Source organism: Corvus brachyrhynchos, unplaced genomic scaffold, assembly GCF_000691975.1.
Source record: "Corvus brachyrhynchos isolate BGI_N302 unplaced genomic scaffold, ASM69197v1 scaffold202, whole genome shotgun sequence".
Classification (NCBI taxonomy): domain Eukaryota; kingdom Metazoa; phylum Chordata; class Aves; order Passeriformes; family Corvidae; genus Corvus; species Corvus brachyrhynchos.
In genome coordinates, this window is record NW_008238132.1 from 7,945,046 (window position 1) to 7,968,555 (window position 23,510).

Genomic DNA, 23,510 nt, shown 5'->3' on the forward strand with positions numbered 1-23,510 from the left:
GTACATATTTATATTGAGTTTTCTGAGTGTTCAGGTTGGGGTGTAGTGTATGCACACACATGGATACGTGTGTATACACAAATGTACACGTGTGCACACATAGCTGTGCACACATGTGGGTTTCTGCCCAGGCAGTCCTGAGCAGCAGGTGTTTGCCAGGTCTCAGGTTCCTCATTTTGTGGCACCTCAGCTCACAGCTAGTCATTTCTGTCAGCTTTTTTGACTTCTTTTTTAATGGTTCCTCTTATATCCATTCCATTCAGAAGTACTCATAATATTGTTTCTTAGGCAGCTTTAAAAAGTGAAAAAATTTAGGTTTTTAGGTACTCAAAGTTATTAAAAGTATAGATAGGGCTGTGATTGTGAAGAAGGGAGAGCTTACCTAGGTAAAGTATTCAAATGTAAACAGTCTCAAACACTTTACATCTCTAAGCCATGTTTCTTTTGATTTTTCTTTCCCTCCCTCAGGAATTCATTTTATCAGAAGATTACAACAAGATGACACTAGTGAAAAGTTACCAGGGTAAGAACCACGATATGTGTTAATTGGCTTGTATTGTCATTAATTTTTGTTAATATTCTCTTAAGGAGTGTGAGTGGAAAAGTTTCCCTTGCAATGATAGACTTTTTTTTTTTTAACTAATATAAATGCTGGTTTATCAATAGATCTATAATGTGCTTTGTTTTAAAAGAGCTGTTTCATGTTCTGTTTATCCTTTTAATTGTCCCTTTGGAATATCACAGTAGACAGCAATCTGTCCACATTCGGGGAAATAGGAGTTTTAGTTTTCAGTCTTCAGTAATCCAGTGTATCTACTGAAACAACTTAGGAAACTAACCCATCTTTTAAGGCTGAAACTTTTGGGGTTAGTTTGGTTATATTTCAGTAACTGTCGGTTCCAATAACCACAAGATTGTCAGTGAATATCTCCCCTAGGAAAAGGTCAAGAAATGCTAGCCCATACCTTTTCTAATTAGAGTCTGGGCATCACTAATGTGATGTTTTCAGAAACCTAGCTATTTATCCTTTTCAGACCTCTAAAGGACACTGTTTTGGACAGGTGTTCTTATAAAAGTAACAAATACATGTGACAATTTATTGTTATAGGGGCTTTTTTGCTGTTAGACTAAGAGGTGGTATGATATTATATAGTATCATATTATATACTAAGCATTATGTTTCTGTACAGAAGCCTCTGACATGTTAGCTTGAGATTTCTCACATACAGTTTAAAATATGTACTTATATATGTATTTTGAGTTTTATACCTTGAAAGATTGAGAGGGTAATTTAAATCTCTAAATGGAGGCTCTGGAGATCACTTTGTAACATTTAAATTTTAAGGTATGAAGAGAATCTTCATTTTTGCAGAGCATGGCTAACGTGAGTGTTTCACTTCAGCTGTTTCATGAATGTCTGGTGTGTTGTAAAATTAAGCTAGAATGCCTGCATTTTTTCTTAGCTTGTAAAAATGGAATAAAAAATATCCAGTGATGATAATATATATATATATCTGAATCTTAAGATTGCTGAAGTCTGACTGTACAGGTGTTAAGTATCCAAATTTGTGATTGTTCTGCAGTCACCAAAGTTTAATGCAGCCAAGTTTCATATTTAAATATTGTGGCACTAAACAGGGTGAGCTGAGGTCTTTTCTTCTGTATATGCAGAACAACATATGCATGAGAACAACTTTCTTGATGAGTTCTTCAGGGAAAATGCTGAAAATTTTGGAAGAGTGGAATGGATTTCTTGGCAGTATTTCAGAAAAGCCAGTTGACTGTGACAGCCCACTGAAGGTCTGGGGAAAAACTCTCATAAAATTAAAAAAGAAAAGAAAAAAAGGAAAATGAAAGCTGTTCTCATGGCCTGCAATGTGCCAGATGTGCTGCAAACATTAGAGGAGGCCTTAGGATAGGAAGATGCCATGGAGAACCTCCATGGGTTGTCCTGGGGGGAAACCCAAGAGCTCAGATTCCCCAAATATTAGAGAGCAAAGGATTCTAATGAGTGTTCACTAACATCAATGGAGAGGTGGTGCAACTGACCACACTCCTAACTAGTCACCTTCTTCCTAGACTACCTGTCTCACCATGGGAAGGTTTTTCATAGGATCATAGAATGTATTGTGTTGAAAGGGGCCGTGAAGATCATTAACTTCCAACCTCCCTGCCCTGGGCAGGGACACCTTCCACTAGACCGGGTTTTCAAAGCCCCATCCAACCTGGCCTTGAACACTTCCAGAAATGGGGCATCCACAGCTTCTCTGGACAGCTTGTGCCAGTGTCTCACTGCACACACCTGCACAGTTGCAGTGAACAGTTTTCTGACAGTGCAAGGCTGGAAAAAGAAAAAAAGAAAACCAAAGAGATTTCCCACTGTTTTCAGGGCACCAATGACCTGGGGCTGCCTGCTGCTCCACAGCACAGTGCCTCCCACCACCCCCTCCAAAGAGACATCCTCCTGGATTCTCCATTCTTCACACCAGGTGTTGGTGAAGGAATGTAGCACCCCCTCTGCCTGGTGCCTGGGCTTGGCTGGACCCATGCTGGAGGTCTGGAGTGCTGGGGAAACATTGCAAAAGTGAGGTGCTCTGTGAGCTGCTGTCAGTCACAGGGTCCTGTGGTTCCATCAGTCCACACAGTGTTAGGCACTTTCATGCTCCTCTTGCTACATTTGCCTCCAAGCAGAGCACTGGATCTGGGCTTAGTGGTGGCCTCACAGGGTCCAAAGTCCAACTGGGACACAGCAAGGAAGAAAGAGCTGTGCTTTCACCATGTTTTCTGGGAGAATATGCAGGGAAGGGCATTGTAGTCTCTTGGGTAGGTATATCATAATCCAACAGAGATGAATCTTCCTCGGATGGTCCAGTAGGACTCCCTCCACAGTCTCATCCCTGCAGTGCACCTTCCTCACAGTGGCCATACTGAGTTTTGGGGTTGGCATAAGGATCTTGGTAAAACCCTGGGCAAGGAAAAATATAATAATAATAATAATAATAATAATAAATGGTGGCCTTCTAGCGGTTCATTTGTTAAAAGTCTTGCTTTTAAAAGGTTGCGCTTAAAGTTTTCAAGTAAGACCTTTATGTTCTTCTAAAGTATTTTAGGGGGAGTAAATAATTTTATTTAGCCTACTAAGGGGCTTTAGCTGAGTCATGCTGGCTGGTTTTGTGTGTGCTAGCTTCGTAAATGGTCAGCAGTGCTCTTGCCCACTGGTGGGCTATTGATCATTTCCCACAACAAGGTATTACAAATAGCTGAGGCTGCTGTAGTGATTAAAGAACATTAATTGTGCCTTGAAAGGCCATGAATATGTTGGTCAAATGATCTTCTGAGGACAGAGAATGACAGCACGTGGATAGGCTGTGCTGTGGTCTTGGTAGGGGTGTGCTGCCAGGTCTGGTGGTGTATGGAGCCTGGCATTGGCAGTGTACATGGCTGGAGGTGCTCTGTGGAGGTTTTGCTGCAACACTGTGTCTGGAGTTGTGGAATCTTATTTCTTGAAAGGGATCTGAAAACAGAGATGGGGGATGTGACACAGGATTAGTTAGGACTCTGGGGTGGGTCTTGTGGCATTGGCCTCCTGTGGGCACTGACTCATTCCCTTGCATAAGGAGGAGTAGTGCAACATTTGGACAGTGCCATTTGGGATGCTCTGGGTAATTAATTTTCATATCACCATCCCCTCTTCTTCAGTCTTACCACCAGCTGATGGTGTAGACAACCTCTGCTCTCTCCCTGGGCAGTTCCTCCCACATTCCTGCAAGAAACCCTCCCCTCCCCTCAGCAGCCTTGGCTTTCAGCCCCCTGCAGCCCAGTCCAGCCATATGGCTGTTGCTGCTTCCCATTCCGCATGGCCTTCTCCACACCCTGCTTCTTGTACCTGGACCATCTTGCTGTGCTCCCTCGGGATGAGATAACAGCTCCTGGTTTTGAGTTTTGTTTTATTTATTTATTTATTTATTTGACACATGCTTTTTCTGCCTAGCCAGATTTGTAGACCTACTTCTGCCCCATGCTTTGTGCAGCCTGCCTTTTTCAAGGGTGTCAACCTGGCCCACTGCTTTCAGGCCAGCTCACGTCATGCCCTTACTTCTGCTTTCCCTTAAGCACAGCCTCTTCACTTGTGCTTTTCTTGCTCATGCTAAGCTTTTTTTTCTTCCTGGCAATTTCTACCTCTGTTTTGGTGTTTGCTGATACTTTTTACTGTTGTGACCCCTCAGCACAGCTTCTTGCCCAGCACTGTGTGGCCGTGCACTGGCCGTGCTTCTTGGATCTTTGCCTTTACACACAGGACTGGCCCTCCATTTCCCGTGCTGACATCTTGCTGTGCACCTCCTGGCTGCAGCTTCTTTTCTCTGGACACAGCCTTTCCATCCTCTCTCCAGCCTGCTCTTTGCACAGTGCTCGTTGCTGCTTTCCCATAGAGCAGAGCAGCCACCCTGCTCCCTCCCATCCTCCAGCTGCACATGGACCTGTGCCCTTCTCCTCTCTGCTGCTTCTCTCCCTTCTGTACAGCATGATCTTTCCCCACAAATGGCTCCCTTCTCATTCTGGCTTACACAGATCTGCTCTTGCCGGGTGCTTGTTGAGAGTTTTCCTGTGCTGAGACCACAATCACACTCCCTCCCCCCATCTCCATCCTGCTGCTGTTGCAAATGAGCAGCTTTGGAATTGTTTGCTCCACGTTTTTTCTGCATACAAATGGTGATCAAATCTTCAGTAGATGAAGAACCAGCTTTTTGTTTGAGGCTTCAAGATGCTGAACCTGTGTTAATCCTAAGGCCCAGACCACTTCCTTGCTCTGCTATCAGCTTCCAATCTTCTGATATTTTGCTTCTTTAAGCCTTACATGAGTCAAATTCCCTCTTAACAGCAGGTGACTTTCTATTTGCATTTGTTTTCTCTTTGCTTCTTTACTTAGATGATCTACACTGTATACTTTCACTTGTTTCAGATATTTCTGCCTCAGTGTGTGTGTGGTGGCACCAGGTGATATGTGCAGGTGGACAGCAGAGTGCTGAATTGAAAGCTCTTTTTGGGGAGAGAGGATAAGCAAGGCTGTCATGTACACCCCATCCACCTCTTGGCAAGTACCCTTTTTTAATGTCTACTCCTTACTTGCCAGAAAGAGCTGCCTCAGCATCCACAGGCACTACTTCTACCAAAATTTACAAGCCCTGTCTTTTAGAAGTTTTAGGAGGTAGAAGACAATTTAGGAAGGTTGGGTCGTGCCAGCTATCCTCAAACCAGCTGAAACCATAAGAAGCTGTCACTAGCAGCAGCATTTGTCATGTGCTGAGAAAACATTCCTGGATAGGTCTTGAGCAGTCTGATCTCAGCCAGCTTTACACGTCCTGTGGAAGGGCGTGGGTGTGTCTGTGGCCTCGATGGTTCACACAAGCTCCTGGGACATGTATGTGAGCCCATGAGATGCTTGTGGCAGCAGTTGTGTCACTCTAAGTGCAGCACTCCACCAGGTAGTGGAGATGTTCCCAGAGAGACCAATGGACTGGTAAAGATAAGCATGAGCCAGCCAGGGGGTGACTGAATTTCGTCCCAGAAAGAGAGAGCAAGGGTGGAGAGGAAATGGGATCTACTTGAAAAAGCTCAAGTGACTCCTGGATGGTCCCCGTCCTTTTATCTGGAATGTAAAAGTGTGTGGAAATGACAGCCAAAATCTGAGCTCTTCTATGGGCAAGAGTGAAAGCATCTGAGCACAGTTCACACCTGACACTGTAAACTGGTTTAGCTACCAGTCACAGTTATGGCAAGTTGTGTCAGTACATCTATTGACTTTTCTGCTCAGGGAATCTCAGTCTGAAAAAGTGGATCAGGGCCGGTGTTGGCTCTTGGAAGCCTCCTCTTCTCTCCTACAGGTAATTCCCCCTTGTAGAGTTTGAACACAGCTTTCATCTGTGCTGTACATTTGTATGGGGCAGACAGCAATTTTCCTATACTGTTCTGAGGAGTTTCTCTGCATTTCAGATGGACCTTGGGGGTGGTGTTTAAGCTTCTAAACATATTCAATCTTTTTTTTGTGTCAGTTTTTACACAAACAAATAAAAGCAGTCTGTTTTATGTGACACATGTTGCTGGGTCTTAGAACTGTAATAAAGCAGTAGGGTGGTAGATTGAGGAGTGTGGCATTCACCATTAAGTTACAACTGGGAATAGTTCTGTATGTCTTTCCAGCCACTTGTTTTATTAGAATATCAGCTCAATCAGCACTTCATCACCAAGCCCACTGGTCATTCATACAAAAAAATGTCTGTACAAGCATGTGTTCCCTTGTTTTAATGAAAAGCTTTTGATGGCTTTATTTTGGTAACAGTAGAAATTTATTCCTTCAGCTGTTTTATTCATCTACCACAGCTGTGATATTTTTCTTTTTTTTAAAATTTTATTCCAGTAACCTTTTAATGCTGAAACTTCCCTTTGGTGCAGCGTTGTGCCTGTGCTGTAACTCATCATTCTCCTGGGGTACCGCACCCCTTATCCACCAAAACGTCACAGTGAGAGGAGCAGCAGTGTAGGCATCTTCACTGCTATCAAAACCAACAGCTCAAAAGAGGTTTAAATGGAACCCCAAGTCCATTCCACAGTGGCAGCTTTGTTAGAGATAATACAATGATGGAGGGAAGACTTGTGCTGCTGTAGAAGATAAATTACTGCAATAGGCATGGAAGGAATTAAGTCTTGCTTCCACTCTTTCTCATGCAAACGCTGAACATGCAGAGCAGGGACCTTAGAAGCTTCCATGGAAGCTGATGTCAACAGCATTATTAAACACCAGCTGCTTCTGTAGGGAAGCACAAGTGGAGGAGTTGGGTGCAGTTGATATTTGCAGTGGTTGTCTGCCCCCATGTTCTTCTCTGCAATGTGCTTACATGTCTGTCTGCTTAACTTTCAGCTCATCAAAGCAGGGTCATCATGATTCTGTTTGTTCTGGAGATGGAGTGGGTGTTGAGCACCGGACAAGACAAACACTTCACGTGGCACTGTTCAGAGAGTGGCCAGCGGCTGGGGGGGTACCGCACCAGCGCAGGCGCCTGCGGCCTGCAGTATCCTTTGCTGAGCTCTCAGTTTTATTTCTGCTCTTTGGCACTCAAACAGCCTTTTTCGTTTATTTGTCTAGTTGTCCTCCAAATTTTGTGCCCTGTATGGATTCAGTACTTTGTGAGAGAAACTGTTATTTAAAGCCAATTTAAAAACCTGTCAGTTCTCCTTGCTTTGTCTCCTTAATGCGTAGTGGCATATTTAGGTCTAAGCATTTTTGAGCACCACAATGGGCAATCTGCAACCTATTGTGGTCTGCTATTGTAATAAATATGGATAGGGCCTTCATTTAAACATGCAGTGCATGCTTTCTTCAGAGAATTAATGGTAGCAAAAGTAGGTTAGTGATCAGGTCAGAGTGCCTGTGTGTAAGCATGGTAAAAATTAAATTACTTTAATATAAAATAATAAGCACTTGTCCTTCACTCTGGAACTGCTCACTGTGTATTGGGAATTTGGGTTAACTAAGGAGTAAATGATCCAGAAATGGCACTCAGGTGGCTTATTCACCTAGAGCTGCCCCACCTGCCTGACAATAAAAAAAAAATTAATTCAGGTTTCTTGAAATGGAAAAGGAAATGGAAAAGGATGAGCTCTTAGGCTGAAAACAGGGGTTAGCATAAACAGACTTTTTAATGCCCTGCAGTGTATGTGGTATAGATGCGTGTTCTGCTAGTTCATGAGAAGTGATACTGACCCAAAATTATTGTTTGAAGATGGACTTGCTTTATATTATCTGGTAATTCAGCCAATCTAAATGGCAGAAAGGCTGAAATTACTTTTTAATTCATTGATAAATACTTTTGAAAGCATGATGCAAGAATTTGCCCTGTGTTCCCTAAATCTCTCTAGAGAACAGCCAATTTTGACTGATTAAAATTTTTGGAGGACAATTTAATTTGGGTCATCTGACTATGATGGTGGAGGGCAGTGGAAGCAGTGGGAAGGAGAATCACTGGCAAATACTGCAAAAATATTTGGCATAACGAGGAACAGGTTCAGGTTTTTTTGTTCTCCAGTGTCCTGTGTGCTTAAGATCAGTACTCCTTAAATAGCACTGCTCTTACAAAGTACTAAAAACAGTTACTCCTTAAACATCCAGTATGGATTCTGAATGTGGAATTAAATTGGATGAAGAGGTCAGAATCTGTCCAGTTAGGTGATTTCTGTAGGTGGTTGAATGGCCAATGAAATCACAATGGGGTAAGGAGAAATACAACCAAATCTTAAAAGCACCTTCCCCCCACTCCTTTCTTCTTCCTGTGTGGCCTCAACTTTGTGCTCGATTTGCTCTGTCTCCTGGGGGTTGCAGCTGTTTCACTGCATGTTGTCTCTGCTGATCCTTCTTCCTCAGAGGGAGGACTCCTCACACTCTTCCCCTAGTCCAGTGTGGGTTCCTTCCACGGCATGCAGCTCTTTAGGAATAGATGGCTCCAGCATGGGTACCCACAGGGTCACAAGTCCTGCCACCAAACCTGCTCCAGTGTGGGGCTCCTCCATGGGCTGCAGGTTGATACCTGATCCACTGTGGATCTTGAAGGGCTGCAGGGGGACAACCTGCCTCACCATGGTCTGCACCATGGCTGCAAGAGAATCTCAGCTCCAGCACCTGGAGCACCTTCTCCCACTCCTCCTTCACTGACCTTGGTGTCTGCATTTCTCTCACATAGTCTCACTCTTTTGCCAGGTGAAGTTGCTGGGGCATTTTTCACCCCCTTATTAATTCTGCTCTCCCAGAGGCACTGCCACTGTTACTGCTGGGCTCAGCCTATTGGGAGGTCCATTTTGGAGCCAGCTGTCATTGGCTCTGTTGGACATAGGGGAAGCTTCTGGCAGCTTCTCACAGAAGCCACCCCATATACCCTCCACTACCAAAGCCTTGTCACACAAACCCAGTACAAGCAGAAAACTAGTAATAAATATTTCGTGTAATTTTGGGAAGGGAGGGAGTGGATACCATCCAACTCTAGCACTTAAGTTACAGAGCCTGAGGAGACAACTCGTATGTTCATGGCAAAGAGCTACTTAAATGGTGTTTCATAACAAAAGCATGAATTGCGTCCTCGCGAATAGTCTCTTTTCCTCACTCAGGGATACTGCATATTAGTATGAACAGGTATGAGCCTTATTGATATGAACAGGTGCCTAAAAGTACACTCTGAATACCTCCTTGAGACTGGAGCACTATTCACAAGATTGCAGTATACTCATGTTAAAAGAATTAGTGAGTCATGAAAGGAATGCAAAGCTTGTGTAAATAACATGTTTTCCTCAGCATTTATCCTTCAGATTTGATGTGGAAACCCGGCATGTGTTTGTTGGTGACCATTCTGGGCAAGTGACCATACTCAAACTAGAGCAAGAGTCCTGCAGCCTTGTTACCACATTTAAGGGACACACAGGTAAGGCCTCAGGAGGAGACCCAGGAAGGTGCTCAGGAGGGTCTTCATCTGTGCTCAGCATCATGATGATTTGACTGTCCTGTGATACACTAGGATGACTTGTGTCAGTGTATAGCATGGAAGGGACATAGACCTTAAACTGTCCCAGCAGTTCAGGGAAGCTGTATTGGTAAAAACAAGAGTGATCAGAGCTCTGAGCAGAACACATCTATTGCAGAAAATGCCACAATCAGTAGCTGCTAGTTAAAGCAGAGTGGGACTTGAACAAGTTGTGGTAGTTCTGGGAGGGAGAAAGAATGCTGCTAAAGGTAAGATCTGTATTGGTAGACACTTTATCCCAAGTGGAATAGGCACAACTTGGAGGTGCTAAATGCTTGTTTCACTGCTGGGACTTGTGCCCCATCACCCTTTGAAAAGAACAACCCTGGATATGATGCTACCTTCTGACAGAAGAAATGCTCTCGTTCCTCAGCATTTTTTATTCATATCCCTCCTCTCTAACTAAATGCTAATAGCTCAAGGTAGCACAAGGTAGTTCAATCCTTGAGCTAGGATACTGAGAAGGTGCCCATAGCATTCCACACTTGCTTCTCTTTTAATCTTCCGGAAATGATGGAGATGGAAAGTTGTGTAGCTCCCACTGTGACCATTGTTCTACCATGCTTTACTGCTCAGTGGATTCATCCATGCAAGCAGCAGTGGAGCCCTCTGCCCACAGAAGATCAGGATGGGGCTTCAGTAGTTTTTCTAGACTGTTATTTTTCCAATGAAAGGTACATGGTTGCATAGTCTTTGCTAAAGAGATCTGCATTTTAATCACTCCATATTTTTTGTTGTATCTTTATATTTAGCTACATTCCAGTCTTCCAATTTCTGTAATAAAATGACTGTTGTGTGTGCTCCTGTTGCAGGTGGTGTCACTGCTCTCTGTTGGGACCCAATACAGCGAGTTTTATTCTCAGGCAGTTCTGATCATTCCATTATAATGTGGGATATTGGAGGAAGAAAAGGAACAGCCATCGAGCTGCAAGGACATAAGTATGTTCAAAGCCCTTCCTCCTGCTTTTATGGGAGAAAAGCTAAAGGCAGAAGCCACATCTGGAAACAAACAGCCCAAAGGTTACAGTCTTCACAAGCCTCAAGCTTGTATGTGTGACACCCTGTGGTCCGTATACAACAGGAATAATTTGCTTATAGTAAGTTTTTCAGTGTTGGGGCCACAGGCTGTTTTAAGAGTCTGCAGAGGGTGGTGAAGGAAAGCACAACGTCTGTAGTCCTGAATGTGTTATGCCAGAGCCTGTGCCTTTGCTGGAAAGAGGAGGCTCCTCAAATGAGAACAGCCGCAGGGAAATTCTTGGGTTTTAGGTGTCAAGGTCTTTCCTTCCCCTAGAGGGAGCATCGGGCTTGGACAATTAATCCCTTTTTCCTCCATGCTCCTTCACTACAGCCTGGATTCTAAGTGATGTGCTTTAACCTTTAACCATAGGAGCCTTCACATCTCCTCAGTGCAAAGAGGCATCGTCTTTGCAAGTACATTTGCATAGCCAGAGTCGTCTTTGAAGGCGGGTAAGCCCGTGCTGGGCACTGATTATACATCAGAATGGCTCTAGAGGCCGTGACTCCTCACCTTTGGCAATGCAACAAGTTGGTTTCAGAGTACTGGGACTGCATATGTGTGGGACTTGCATGCCAGGCTCAGGCCTGGAGAGACAAAATCTTGTGGTGGTTTTGGGCTAACAGTTTCTTACATATTCATGCATTTCTTTTGAGTGATGCTGCACTCTGCTGAGTGATTGGGATGCCTCTGGGATTTCAGAGCACTGCAGAGCTCTAGCTGAAATTCCCAGATCACCCTCATACCCTACCAGTGGTGCCTGCTAATGCATCACTGCTTGATTTACTGCTGTGGAAATTAGTTCTATTATGAAGTTAGCCTCTGGATCTTAATCTGTGTGACAGCTGTCAGCTGGAACTGTACAACACAGTGTCCTGCGAATCCTGATGGTGCCTCTGGTGTTGGCAGGCAGGCACTGTGAAGGGTGGCAGTGCTGTCCCAAACTCTCCCGTGAATGCCTTCCCTTCTGCAGGTGCAGCCATAGGCACAAATAAATGTGTTAGCATGCAAGTCCTTTTGGCAGACAAGACCAGTGGTGGTAGCAAAGGAAACCAAATGTTGTAGATGATTTCCAGTCACAGTATGATCAGTTACTGTGCCTTCACAACCTTGCTTTTTCCGTAACAATGTTGTACAGTCTTTGTTTCCCAGGTTGTAAATAGCCTGAGATGAGGCCTGACTTTCTTTCTTTTATGAAGGACTGAGCCCATCTTTGGGGGTTTAAGTTGAATTGTTTCTCCCATGTTGATTTTCATTAAAAGAGGAAACAGAAGCACCTAAACTTTCCACCTTACTGTGAGAAGGCTTAGGAACAATTTAGTGATTCCTATATTATTTTTGAAACTCTTTATGCTTGTTAGTCTCAAAAGAAAGTCTTCAGTAGTTTCTCAGTGATTCACTTCTAGATGTTGCAGAGATTTACAAAACAAAGTTGTTGCTGACATTCTGACGAGAAGGTATCTTACCAGGGGCTGCATTTATGCATCCAGATGTGCCTTCAGAAGCTGCAACCCTGTTGAGGCTTCCCAGTGCAGCTGGGACCTCCTATCCCAGGAGCAGCAAAACCAGTTATCAGAACAGGTCTTTGCTTTTGTGGATGCTGCCCAGATGAGCAACACTCTCATTCTGGTCCCAGCCTGACAGCAAAGACTGATTGCATGTGATAAATGCCATGTGCCATGAGTGGGGGAGGGAAACATATGAGCAAATAAATGGTTTGTATTGCTGTATGGATATTCTGTGCTCACTTGTGCAGTAGCCACAGGTGGTTGATTGCTAACTGTCTTGTTTCTTTTTCAGTGATAAAGTTCAGTCTCTCTCCTATGCTCACCACACTCGGCAGCTCATCTCCTGTGGTGCAGATGGAGGAATCGTCGTCTGGAACATGGATGTTGAGAGGCAGGAGGTAGATGCTTAGTTCTTGTCAATTTGGTCTGAAGCAGTCCTGGGAAGAAGGGGCCTGTCTAAATTGTGCAGCTTTCAACCTAAACAAGATCATTCCAAGCTTTAAAAATGTTTCTGGACGTGCTCCAGTTGTTATACAGCAATTATGCTGTGCCTTTGATAATATGGTACAGGGGAAATCGCCTGGCAGAAAATTCGTATTAAATAGGCTGCTAAATGGCTCTTGCTCTTTACATTACTGCTCTGAAAGATACCCTGTAAGGAGGGTATTGAGATGCTCTGCTGTGTTTCCCAGCATATCATGAGAAATATCAGTTCAGATGTAAATGGATGGACTGATTAATTAATTTTGGTTTTTAAAAAGTAAAACAAGAAGTCTCTTGGTCATCTCTGGAAAAACACAATTAGCATTTTTCTTCCTTGATAAGAAGTCCTTGACAAGGGCTTCAATCTCACTTGCTACTCAGTCTTGCTTCCCTCTGGTGTAACCACGTAGAAGTGGGGTAAATGATGGCTTTGCTGATCCAGACAGTAAGATTTCACCCACAGTTCCTAATTGCTTTTGTGCTTCATGGCCAACGAATGTGAGCGGGTGCAAAAACGCTCCCCCGGTCTTTGGCACTGTGGGAGCAGCCCCCGCTTGGCAATTTCTGACTCAGAGAGGGGGAGCGAGCTCTGTGCTGGCTGAGTCAGGCACCAGCCCTGCTCAGCAGCCTGGCAAATCCTGGTGCCATGAGTCACGGCAAACCTCTGCCCTCTTCCTGGAAGGGGGTAGGTCAGAGCAAGGCTTTTGGCAGCATGGGCTTTCACCAGCTTTGCTGGCTCTCAGGAGTTGTGGCCTGAATCGGTTGAGTGTGTCTCCCTTGAGGAAGGAGAAATGCTAAGTGGAAAACTTGATTTTAAAAAATTACTGAAGTAGAAATAGGAAGAAACTGAGCTCCCCTTTTAATGTGATTTAGCATTTCAGTTGATTCTCTTTAACTGCTAATCCAGGGGCCAAGAATGTCACCAGCTCCTAAAGTGAAACGAAAGCAGAGTGGTTTCCTCCTTCCCAAGAGATGTTTCCTTTTTGCTGCAGCTCGAACATCCAGAAATGAAAACCTTTATTTATTTGCTGCCTTCAAAAGGCTACAGTAAGGGTTAAGATTGGCTTGTCACAAAATAGGCAGCAATGCTGTGAGAACGCTGGTTTGAAAAACAGAGGAGAAATATTATTAGCTAAATAAAGGCCAAGCAGCAGGTGCCAATGGTGCACAGCTTTCCCAGACTATGGCTATGTGGGCTTGTTCTTGTTATCAGCAGCACAATAGGGTGTTCTTGGTGCTAAACCACCCACAAAACACAAATCTTTGAGATATCAAACCTTGAGTTTGGGTCCTAGCTTACTTTTTTTGGATTTTGGCTTTCATATCTTTGCCCTTATTTAAGGATTTTCTCCATGTGATGTGTGCTCAGTACTCATTTTGTTGCTATCAGATTTTCCTACATCACTGAGATTGTGTTAGAGTCAATTAAGCCATTTTAGCTCTTGATTCTTTATTTTCAACTCAATTTTTAAAAAGCTGTAAGAAGACATCCGAATGATGCTATAAGCTGTGTTTCTGTTTGACTACAAAGTGGTTACTTGTCACAAGCAAAATGTCTTCTTCGTCTATAGTGTTCAAATGCCCAAGAGATGAAAAGTTATACACAGAGATGTAAATCTGTAGGCATTAAAAAGAAAGACTGTTTTGGGTAGAAAAGACAAGGATTTTTCCCAGCAGAATGAACTGCCTTCAGAATAACTGGCAGAAGAATATGAAACAGGTGGTTGCTTTATTGCTGGGGGTCAAAGCTATCCTGGGAGCTGAGGGTCTCCATCTGCCCTTAACTTACCTTTGCCTGACTTTTCTACTGTTTTTAGTTCTTAATCTTGGCTGTGTTTCTTGCCATTTTAATTTGCAGCATGTGAGAAACCAGTGGCTCTGAGAAGACAACTGCAGTTTGCTAATAGCACTTCCTCACAAAGTATTAAACAATATTTAGTGTTTATTTAAACTCACGGGTTGATGAGGGAAAAGAGTTTGGGTTTGGTTTGGGTTGTTCAGGTGAATCCTATCTTTCTCATCCCTGTGTGTGATTTGTAGCACAGGCACCTCTAACAGCAGGAACTCCTCTTAGGGTGTTAAAGAAAGAAAGAATATGAAAAACCCCAACTACATCAGCATTTCCCATAATTTTCCTTTCCCTTCATAAGAATTGCTTAGCTATTGGAAATACTAATTGACCCCAGCTCTCACCAGAGGCAATAGCAGGTGGTAAATGCTGTCCAGACAGGACAGAACAAAATATTTTTATATGTTTCATTCCAGAATTGGGTTGTTTCTGTGGTCTTATTATCAAATTCTTCTTCGTGATTTGGGTGAGAACTGTTCCTCCCATGTCCTTCAAAGATAAGCCAAAAAGGACATCCCAGGACACAAATGTCATCTTGTCATCATCAACAACAGTCAAAAGGGCATCTTGTGAAAATGGAGATATTAAATCAAACTTAGCTGGCCATATTGCCACACCACAACACATCTTTTTTGTCCTGCCTCTAGGCTCCATTGGAAATTTTTCTGCTTGTTGCTCACTTCCACTTTGTGTTTATGTGTGTGTGTTGCAGACCCCGGAGTGGCTGGATAGTGACTCCTGTCAAAAATGTGACCAGCCTTTCTTCTGGAACTTCAAGCAAATGTGGGACAGTAAGAAAATAGGCCTCAGGCAGGTTTGTATATGTCCCTTGGTGTGTTAACATGGTGCCATTAGGCTTTTCTCTCATAACAGATTCTGGCAACCTTTTCCCCCTAAAGCTTTGAGAACTTGCACTTTGTTCTTCCACTAAGTGCTCAGGGTGGGACAGTGAGTTCGCCTCTGAGGCTTGATTTTGTGACTGAAAGGAACAGACTGGTTTTTTTCCAATCAATCCCAATAGCAAATGCATGGAATAGGCCTTGGGCTGAATAGATTGGGGCCTTTCATGACTTTAGCCATGTGGGACTTTGCTCACTGTTAGTCAAATATGTTACAGAAAGAAATTTACAGCTGATTTTTGGAGATTGTACTGGAACCAAAGCTGTTTTCAATGAAATTGGATAAACACCTATAACTGCTCAGGCTGTACTGGGAAAGGCTTACTGGTCTGCTTGAAACATGCTGCTGTGTTTTCCTGCCTATCAGGAGAGGGCTGCAGATTGCAGACTGTTACTAAAGGGGTGTAAAAATGCTGCATGTGCTCATGGAACCTGAGAAATGAGGTGTCTGGGACAGAGCTGAGCTGCATCGTGTCTTGCTGGAGTGAGATGGTAGAGCCAGTGGACCTGAGCAGTGACCTGGTCTGGGTTTGTAGCCTGAGATGTCTTTCTGCATGTTGTCTCCTACAGCATCACTGCCGGAAGTGTGGGAAAGCCGTGTGCGGGAAATGCAGCTCCAAGCGCTCCTCCATCCCACTGATGGGGTTTGAGTTTGAAGTGAGGGTCTGTGACAGCTGCCACGAGTCCATAACGGATGAGGAGTAAGTGTGGACACTGAGCCAGCTTGCACTGGAATGGGGAGAAACTCCTGTATCTGGAAGGGCCTGGGTGGGTGCAAGGCTCTAGGAGGGAGCAGCCTGGCATGGTGGTCCCTGGGCTTTCTCAGCAAGATAAGGAGGAGATGGAGCCAGGAGGGATAGAGAGCCTCCCATCCCTGTTCCTTTCTTGCCAGAAAGGTCTCAGTGCAGTTTACAGAGTGGTTGCTGAATTAATGGCTTACAGCAGCAGTCAAATACTTTTTTCCTCAATAGCAAACATTTTGGGGGAAAATCCTGCAGTTAGAATTCTTGCTGACTTTTGGATTTCTTTCTTCAGGCGGGCGCCTACAGCTACTTTCCATGACAGTAAGCACAACATTGTTCACGTACACTTCGATGCCACCAGGGGGTGGCTGCTGACCTCGGGGACAGACAAGGTTATTAAGGTAAGAGCAAGAAATGTGCTCTAGCTCCTGTATTTCATTTCCTTTCCCTCTCCCATGTGGCTGCAGGGATGTCATACCTGGCTTCTTCCACCCAGAGACTTCTCACTGATGGATTTCAGCCCAGTAAGGAGCAAGGAGGTCTGGGTCTATGAAGTTACTGCCTGAAGGGGCTGCAACAAGTGCTCACTGTAGCTTTCCCTTGAGGAAGACCAACTGATTTTCAGCATGCCAAATCTCAGTGTAGCTAGATAAAGAAATAGCTAAAATAATGACTAAGTTGTAACAGCTTGAGTAACTTAAAAAACCAAAACCCTCACAATGTGTTATGACTGTGCTGATCACTGAAGTTAGTAATGGAGTGGGAGTTTTTTTGGTTTAAGGCCAGCTATGAACCTGGCTCATACAGGTGAAACCTAGTGACATACAGAATGTCATTTGGTCAACCTCTACCACTCTGACACTGCTGGAAAATGAAATCAAACTTCTTCAGACTTGTTGCATCCACCTCTAACCATGCAGCCCCTCTTAACTGAAGAAAAGAGGTGCAAAATATTTGAAGATTCTATTTTTACTGTATCTTACTGTCTTTTACCATTATTCATTATGTTGTTATATTTTATTGTATTTAACAGCTGTGGGATATGACTCCAGTAGTGTCTTGATGTTACATCAGTGGAACTTGAAAGGCGATACTTACAGAAGAAATGGATTTCCTAACCCTAATTATACTGCAGAAGATAGATAACACTGGGGGCATACAGCAGATGAGAAAGGAACTAATGTGTTTACAACAGCTTTATGTCCTCTGCTTGATCCAGGCTGAACATTTGCACGAAGACTCTTTCCACTTCTTCTCAAAATATACAAGAAGGTATTTTTTTAACTAACGGTTTGTACGATCTGACTTTGGTTGTCTTGAGTTTGTTTGGAAAAATCTGTGTGCAGTGCAATTTTTAGTTTTTATATTTCACTATGTCCAGATACTTGCTGCTTTGTACAGAGGGTTCTTGGGTTGTGTCCTCCTCTGTGAGTTTTCAGTGTCAACAGACTGTGTAAGGCCATCGGCTCTCCCTGCAGCCAGTACCTGTTGGTTTGGGATATTTCTGCGGACCATGCTCTCTCCAGAGGAGGAACTCCAGGCACGGTCTCTGGTTGCATCACTGAGGAGCTGATGGACTAGTGCAATTCCTAAAAGGGCTCTACTGTCTACTTATCCTAGTGGGCATCATCCTGAGAGCATTCATTGGTTTGTATAATCTTCCTGCCTCTTCCTTTGCTGCACAAGTCACAGAACCAGGGGTCAGGTTACTCAGCAACTGATTTCTACAGAAAACTGAAATAGTTTTCCAGCTCAGAGCATTACAAGGAGCACACAGACTTGTTTGAGTTTGATGAGGCTGGCAGGCTGATTCAAATGAAATCATTGGCAACAGGAACTTTTGGGAGTGTGTGCATGGAGGGGGGCAGATCTAAAACTGGCCTAGATCTGAAAAGTCTGGTTTATCTCTACCTCTACCTCTACCTTGCACAGCAACATTTCAGCATTTATACCTGTCTGTGTTGTTGAAGATGAATTTTGTTTTTCCTGTCTTCTGTTAGTCATATTTATTTTTTAAAATGCTGATGGTTTTTATTAATTTCCGCTATAGACCCGAAAGTGATATTGCTGAATGATGCCCATCGTCCTGTTGTCATATTTCACAGTTTCTCTTAAAAATAAACAGTATTTAAAAACCTGGATTGACCAAAATTACCTTTTTAGAATGACATTGTCAAGGTGAATAAACAAAAAAGCCCTTTTTTCCAAAGGGACCTTCTCTGAAGAGCCAACTCTCCATTCCATTAATCCATGTTACATTTTAGCATGGTATTACTCATGCACTTCAAAGAAACTGGTGTAGAGAATCGAACTGCAGACCAGACCAAAGGCTTTCCTGTATCTCCTGTTTCAGCAGGCCTTGTGGTTGTAGCTGCTGTGACACAGCACACTGGTGGTGCTCAGTCTTGCCCTGTTTTGGACTTACATTTTTCCCTCTGTAGTGGGGAGGCCATGATGTTTGCCACTACAGAACACATTGCTACCTGGAGAAGCCTTGTGTTCTCTCTTGAGTGAGAATGCCAAAAGAAAATAAAGCCTCTCCTTTGTCTGCCCAGCAGCAACTCACTTTTGAGTGGGGGGGAAAAAAAAAAGGTTAACTCAATCCATGGCATTAATTTTGGTCCAGTGAGCTGCTGCAGTAAAGGGTGATTGGACTTCTGTGTGCAAGTCACAGGACTGCTATGTATTTTCAGGGAAAATTCTCTTTTTAAGCATTCTATAAACTGTGATGAAGCATTTTGCAGTCATGTTCTCTGAAATGATGCCACATTGGGTTTCCTGGTCATACAGCCTGTTATTGGTTCCCCTCTAGATAGCATATTTTAAAGCATATTTTCAAACATAGTTCACACAGCACTATTATGTTTCCAGCTTGAAAGTTGTTTTCTTAGTCCTCTCACTTTCTCTCCTGGAAACTAGATGCTTGTTTCCTCTTGGAATGATTTTCATTACACCTTGTGCATGTTTTCTGATGACTGAAGTGTTCTTGGCTGTCAAAGCTATGCAAGATGAGCAAGTGGCCTGCCAGTATTTCATTGCAGCTGGAGAATACGTACAAAGCTTTGCTGGACTATGGTGTTCCATGTTCCTTTGGGCTCAGGGCCTTTTGGCCAAAGACCTGACCTGTGCTGTGCAGGGAGTGCATTTCATGGTGACAGAAACACGGGCGCGCCAAAATGAATTTAAATTGCTGTTAGGTGCTTGGTTCCTGAGGAGACAGCAGTGGCACCAAGTCTGGGACTGCTCACACTGATGGAGTGGTGGAGTCAGCAAGCTGAGTATCTGCCTCTGGGCCAACGCCTAGTCCTGAACATGTAATGTGCAAACAGGTGAAGAACTGATTCCAAAGGAGGCTAAATTTGAGAATGACTTGTTTGGACTGTTCTGCAATAAACTCTTGGCCACTCCCCCATTGTCTTCCAAGGAGTCATGGTTTCAATGTTGCTTATGTGTGGATGTGGGGTATGCAAAACCATTTTGCAAAATTTTCCTGGCTGTTCTTTCTGACTGAACGACCTGCAGGATTATCTGGATTTAAGCTAAACATCTCCTTATCTTGCAGTCTCAGGACAAACTGGTCTGGGCTTAGAAAATTATGTAAGCTGAAAGTGAAGCTGCGGGGGAAGGGAAATTTGTCCCTTTTCAATGCCCTTAAGAGCATAATGTAGAGATATGAAGGGAAAATAGATGTTTCTAATTCAGTAATTCTTTTACCTTCCAAATGAAACAAGAAAGATTTGACACTGGGAGAGTTAAAATGCCTGCCTTCCTCTTCTGTTGTTAGAGTAGCAATCTCAGTTTCTTCTGTCTACTAGATCTATACGAAAAGGGATCCCTGTTGCCTGGTCCTTCTTGTTTCCATTTTACTTACTGAATAACAAATTTGAGCTATTTTCATTAATTGCATTATTGGAGGATGGGAGGAGGGTGTGTTTTGATACTGGTGCAAACTGCAGTGCCACACACACACACACTCAAAGCCCAGCCCACTTTCCCTGGGGCTGCTGAAGGGCAGTAGCTTTTAGTGATATCTCCTGCTGTGACAAGGGGCACACGAACAGTGCTGGCCTCCCTCTGCTCTTTACATCAGAAAAGGTGACTGTCATTTCTCCCTTAGCTGGTGTTTCCTTGTGGGAAGAGGCAGTGTTCTCCAGAGCATCTGGTGCTATTCTTGACTTTTAAATGAGCAGTGTCTGCAGAGCTTAGGCAGGTGATGGGGCAAGCGCCGGTCACATACGCAGTGCCTGAGCAGCTTGCTAGAGCCACTTGTGTCCTGGGTGGGGCAATCTGAGCCCCAAACTTCAGTCTTTTAAAGCTGAAAATATTTAAGTGAAGGGAAAAGAATGTGGGCATCTGCTTGCAATGTAGCATTGATGGTCCTCCCATCTACAAGAAGACTTAACATCATGGTTAGATGTTGAAACAGGGTAGTGACAGGGCTAAAAGTCAGCCAGTCTGGCAGAGGATAATCCAGAACAGTGCCATTGGTGTGCTCAGCTGTGAGCACCCTTGTCTGCAGCTGCTTTTTGCATCCAAGCCCAGGTGACCTCCCTACTCTGTCCTCCTGAACTTGAGGCCATCACCTGAATGTCAGCACGTGGGCTCTTAGTACATCAGGAGTGGTTATGGCACTTTGCCTGAGAGGGTGCCATGAGTATCTCCAGTACTGGGAAGGGAGGGATGTGTTCCCTTTGAATGGGGTTAGTTGCTGATAAGAAGGTAGACAGACGGATGTGCAAAAAGGATGATCCAAAACAGTTGTATGGGGAAAAAAATTGCCTTATGCCTGCTGAGGAAATCATTGTTAAAAAGGAATATTCAACTTTTTTTTCCTGTGTCCGGTTCTGTGCTTCCCAGTACAAGAGAGAAATGAAACTGCTGGAGGGAGTCCAGCAAAGGGCTGCTGAGATGGTGAAGGTACTGGAGCATATCTGGGAGAGCTGGGACTGTTCTCCCTGGAGAAAAGAAGGCTCAGAGGGATCTCATCAGTGTGTGTAAATGCCTGAAGGAACGGTCCACAGAGAATGCACTGGTGTCCAGTGACAGGGCCAGAGGCAATGGGCACAAACTGAAACACAGGAGATTTCCTCTGAACATCAGGAAACAGTTTTTACTGTGAGGGTGACTGAGCCTGGGCACAGAAGGGCCAGGCAGGTAGTTTGTGCATTCTCCATCCTTGGAGATATTCAAAACCCAACTGGACATGACCCCAGGCAACCAGCTCTAGGTGACCCTGCTTCAGCAAAAAAAAAAACCTTGGGAGGTTCTTTGCCACTGCAGCCATTCTGTGATTCAAAATCCACTTAATGTCTGTGTCTACTCTATTGCTTAGAGAGGGAATAATCTAAACTACTACCAAATTAGTTACTAACAAATTGGCAAATATTACCTACATCTGTCCTCACTGTTTCAAACAGGATTTGTGTAGCAGCGACCAAAATTCTGTTTTGTAGCACACAGGAAATAGGGCTACAATGTGTGGTTTTACAGGCCGTGTCCTTTCCAGGAGACCACATTGAGCACATGGGATGTTTTCAATTAGGACTTAGAAGACTTTTTTCTATGTGTGGCAAAAGTATGCAACAGTAACAACAAACTTGATCCTTTTTTCAGGATGCATTGATGTGCTGAGTCCCTTCAGTGATGACCTCTTACGTAATATTGAGGAAGACAGAGATTTTTCTCTTCAATATTGCATCTTGTGAATGTTGGCAGGAAATCTTTGCTCCTCAGAAGAAAAACAGTGGTCCATAGTTTGCTAATAACCTGAAGTTCTGGGATTTGAGATTAACTTTGTGTGATCAAATGTGACTTTGAATTGCATTTTCCCAGTTTGGGGATTTTCCCTTGTGACCAGTCTTTGGCCATGACTGAAATTTTGTTTGCTGCAGGACACATTGTACAGTTCAGAAGAGAAAGATTGAGTTCAATTGAAACTGCTGCCAAGTAGGGACATTGAACTCAAACCAAAATAAAAACAAGAGATCAGAGTCCTGACAAAGTCTTTGCAAAGAGGGGATACCTAGAAAGAATGTTATCACCATACAAACAAAAATAAACAAACAAACAAAAAAACACCCCAACCCCCCCCCCCCCCCCCCCCCCAAAAAAAGCACCTACAGTACAGAAATGAATATTCATCAGAACTGTATAAAGCCAAACCATCCCCCATCCCAGCACTGTAAGCCAGCCAGCAGCCATGGTCCAGATCCAGAAGCCACAAGGAACATATAATTGTTCCAGTCTATGAAGATTTGACTTCCATTTCTTGTTCTTTGGTTTAATTGCCAAATAATATTTATCTACCTCAAATAGTTTTTTCAGAACTGCACTAAATGCATCAGCACTTTGACATTAAGAGGATGGGGAAGAGACACATCACTACTGAGATGGTGCAGAAGAGGTATCAGGCCTTATGAAGATAGTTTTGCCTCTCTCCAGTTATTGGTTCTTTAGACATTAAATACTCAATTTATTCAAGGGTTTACCACCTTTATACTTACATTTTATAACAGGTCAGGGCTTTCTTCAGATGCAAAAAACCCATTGCTAACACCCCTATTTTGTCCTGTCTGAAGAAAATTCTGTGGGGTTGCCATGGCCAGGTAATTGAGAAATTTTCACAAATAAACAAGTACCCAAACTTACTTGCTACATCTTTGTCATTAGCACTAGTTTTAGCTGTGGTTTAGCTTTCTAAAGGCTGAGCATTGCTTCTGACTCTGCTTGGTAAGTTAAGTTCGTCATACTGACCAGTATCTTGTTGGCTTTGCTGTCTTTTTGATTAGAGGGATTTTATTTAAAAACATAATCTTACTGGCTTTTGTTCAGGTCAGTGTTTTGTAGGAATGCTGCTCAGCAATTTGACCATCTTTTCTAACTTTCATTGTAAAACTTCCCAGTACTGTTCCATTATGTAAATAAGTGTCTCTGATGTAGCTGAATAAATTGTGGTATCTTAACCCCACTAAATTAATTTCTATCAGCTTTTGGCTATTTCTTTTCCTTCTCTATGTGTGTAATGAGGAATTTGGTTTATTGAGTTTTGACTGGACTCATTCACCTCCCTGTTCTGTGAATTGTCATAAAACTGACAACTATTGTATAGACACATCCTTTGCCAGGACAAATTCTTGCCCTGAGTGCCTTGGCAATGGGTGGGCAGCCCAAAGGAAATGGTGTCCGAGCAGTGGGGGAATTGCACAATTTTGTGCATCACTCCAAGGCTTCCTGTGGATCATGGATTCTGAACTGAAAAGTAAAGAGAAGATGCTCAAGATTTTTAACCATCTAAGAAAGTGGTAGCTCCTGGGACCTCTCTCCCTGAAGTTTGCACAAGTGCAAGTTTTGCCACTCTTCCTCTGTTTGGACAATATTTTTATCTGTGAAATGGCACTGGCAGTGCTGGTACAGCAAAGGTTTGAGTTGTTTCTCCTGGCAGCAGGGTTGA

General features: G+C 43.6%; 1 protein-coding gene across 1 annotated transcript in view; it reads left to right on the plus strand.

Moving 5' to 3' along the window:
• Positions 1-22,182, plus strand: part of WDFY2 (WD repeat and FYVE domain containing 2) — a 69,018-nt gene extending 46,836 nt beyond the window's left edge. Inside the window, exons 6-13 of the mRNA XM_017733666.1 lie at positions 6,917-7,067; positions 9,352-9,464; positions 10,376-10,502; positions 12,379-12,484; positions 15,131-15,232; positions 15,888-16,018; positions 16,353-16,461; positions 17,094-22,182. Coding sequence (XP_017589155.1) covers positions 6,917-7,067; positions 9,352-9,464; positions 10,376-10,502; positions 12,379-12,484; positions 15,131-15,232; positions 15,888-16,018; positions 16,353-16,461; positions 17,094-17,123 — 869 coding nt within the window. The 3' untranslated portion in view covers positions 17,124-22,182. The remainder of the gene's footprint in view (positions 1-6,916; positions 7,068-9,351; positions 9,465-10,375; positions 10,503-12,378; positions 12,485-15,130; positions 15,233-15,887; positions 16,019-16,352; positions 16,462-17,093) is intronic.
• The last annotated feature ends 1,328 nt before the right edge of the window (positions 22,183-23,510 follow it).